Source organism: Echinops telfairi, unplaced genomic scaffold, assembly GCF_000313985.2.
Source record: "Echinops telfairi isolate 266 unplaced genomic scaffold, ASM31398v2 ScPeMD7_7440;HRSCAF=8478, whole genome shotgun sequence".
NCBI classification, from domain to species: Eukaryota; Metazoa; Chordata; class Mammalia; order Afrosoricida; family Tenrecidae; genus Echinops; species Echinops telfairi.
In genome coordinates, this window is record NW_022111340.1 from 297,440 (window position 1) to 298,979 (window position 1,540).

The window sequence follows — 1,540 nt, forward strand, 5'->3', positions numbered from 1 at the left end:
TTTCATTTTCTCCTCACCATGATCTATGGAAGACGTTATTAGCTTCATATTGTACAAAGGAAGAAATTCAGTTAAAGAATGATTCAATTGCTTGTTGAAAGTGATTGCCTTTAATTTGTGGAGTCATTAAGGGAAGGTAGGTATTCTGATGTCAAGTGTTTTAAGTTATCATCACCTAAGTTTACTTCACCCCATCTTCTATGGATGGATGAACAATACATAGTTCTGTCTTGTGGTTGTTCATAACTGTTCCTATCTTCTTTCCTTTCCAATGGATATGAAATAAACAGAAGATAATGGCACTAATTAACGAAAGCCACCCTGAAGAATTCCTTCTACTAGGCTTTGCTGACCATCCTTGGCTGGAGCTTCCTCTCTTTGTTATTCTTCTGATAACATACCCTATGGCCATGCTGGGAAACATCACCATCATTCTGGTGTCCAAGTTAGATTCCAGGCTCCACAGCCCCATGTATTTCTTCCTCACCAACCTCTCCTTTCTGGACATGTGTTACACCACGAGCATTGTCCCGCAGATGCTGGTGAACCTGGGAAGCGCTAAGAAGACAATCAGCTACATGGGCTGTGTGGTTCAGCTGTATTTCTTCCACACGATGGGTGGCACAGAATGTCTGCTCTTGGCTCTCATGTCTTTTGATCGCTATGTGGCCATCTGCAGGCCCCTCCACTACAGCCTCATCATGAATCAGCGAATCTGTATCCTATTAGTATCCATTGTGTGGCTGAGTGGAATTATTTATGCTGTCTCAGAGGCCACTGTTACATTACAGTTGCCACTCTGCGGTCTTAACACACTGGATCACTTGTTGTGTGAGATTCCTGTTCTGATAAAGTCTGCCTGTGGTGAAAAGAGTGCAAATGAGCTCACACTCTCTGTGGTGTGCATTTTTATAGTAGCTATTCCACTCTGTTTAATTCTTGCTTCATATGCTTATATTGGAAATGCTATGTTAAGGATTAAATCTTCTGAAGGAAGGAAAAAGGCCTTTGGGACATGTTCCTCACATCTCCTTGTAGTTTTCTTATTTTTTGGCCCAGCCATAAGCATGTACCTTCAGCCCCCCTCTTCCATCACAAGAGACCAGCCCAAGTTCATGGCTCTCTTCTATGGCGTGGTGACTCCTACACTCAACCCCTTCATCTACACTCTTAGGAATAAGGATGTGAAAGGGGCATTGGTTTACCTGATGAGGAGGATTTCCAATGCCAAGTGAAAAATTATAGACATCAAATGAATTTATATAACAATTAGATTAGGTTTGTATAAGATTGTCTTCAATAAATCAGTGTTGTCTCAAAATTCACACAATTTCTTGTTAGATGATGATGTTACAAACATGCTTCAGATGTTTTTTATAATGTAGCCATATATATTTGAAAGGAATTTTCCTCAAGGGTGTGTTCTTTGTAAGTGGAAAATGTGGGAAAGCTTGCTTGCTTTTTGCTAGGTCTAGATCCTGCATTTGACTTGTCAGTCTCCAGTTCCTTGGACTTGAGCAAACAGCCTGTCATATTGCCT

At 40.9% G+C, this 1,540-nt stretch overlaps 1 protein-coding gene across 1 annotated transcript; it reads left to right on the forward strand.

The window, feature by feature from the left end:
• Nucleotides 1–296: 296 nt before the first annotated feature.
• LOC101653011 (olfactory receptor 2B11-like) lies at nt 297–1,235 on the forward strand. Its single transcript, XM_004717398.1, has one exon. The coding sequence runs from the start codon at nt 297–299 to the stop codon at nt 1,233–1,235; it is 939 nt and encodes a 312-aa protein (XP_004717455.1).
• Nucleotides 1,236–1,540: the final 305 nt, after the last annotated feature.

Coding starts and splice junctions, on each gene's coding strand:
- LOC101653011 (XM_004717398.1), top strand. CDS start 297: ATGGCACTAATTAACGAAAGCCACCCTGAAGAATTCCTTCTACTAGGC.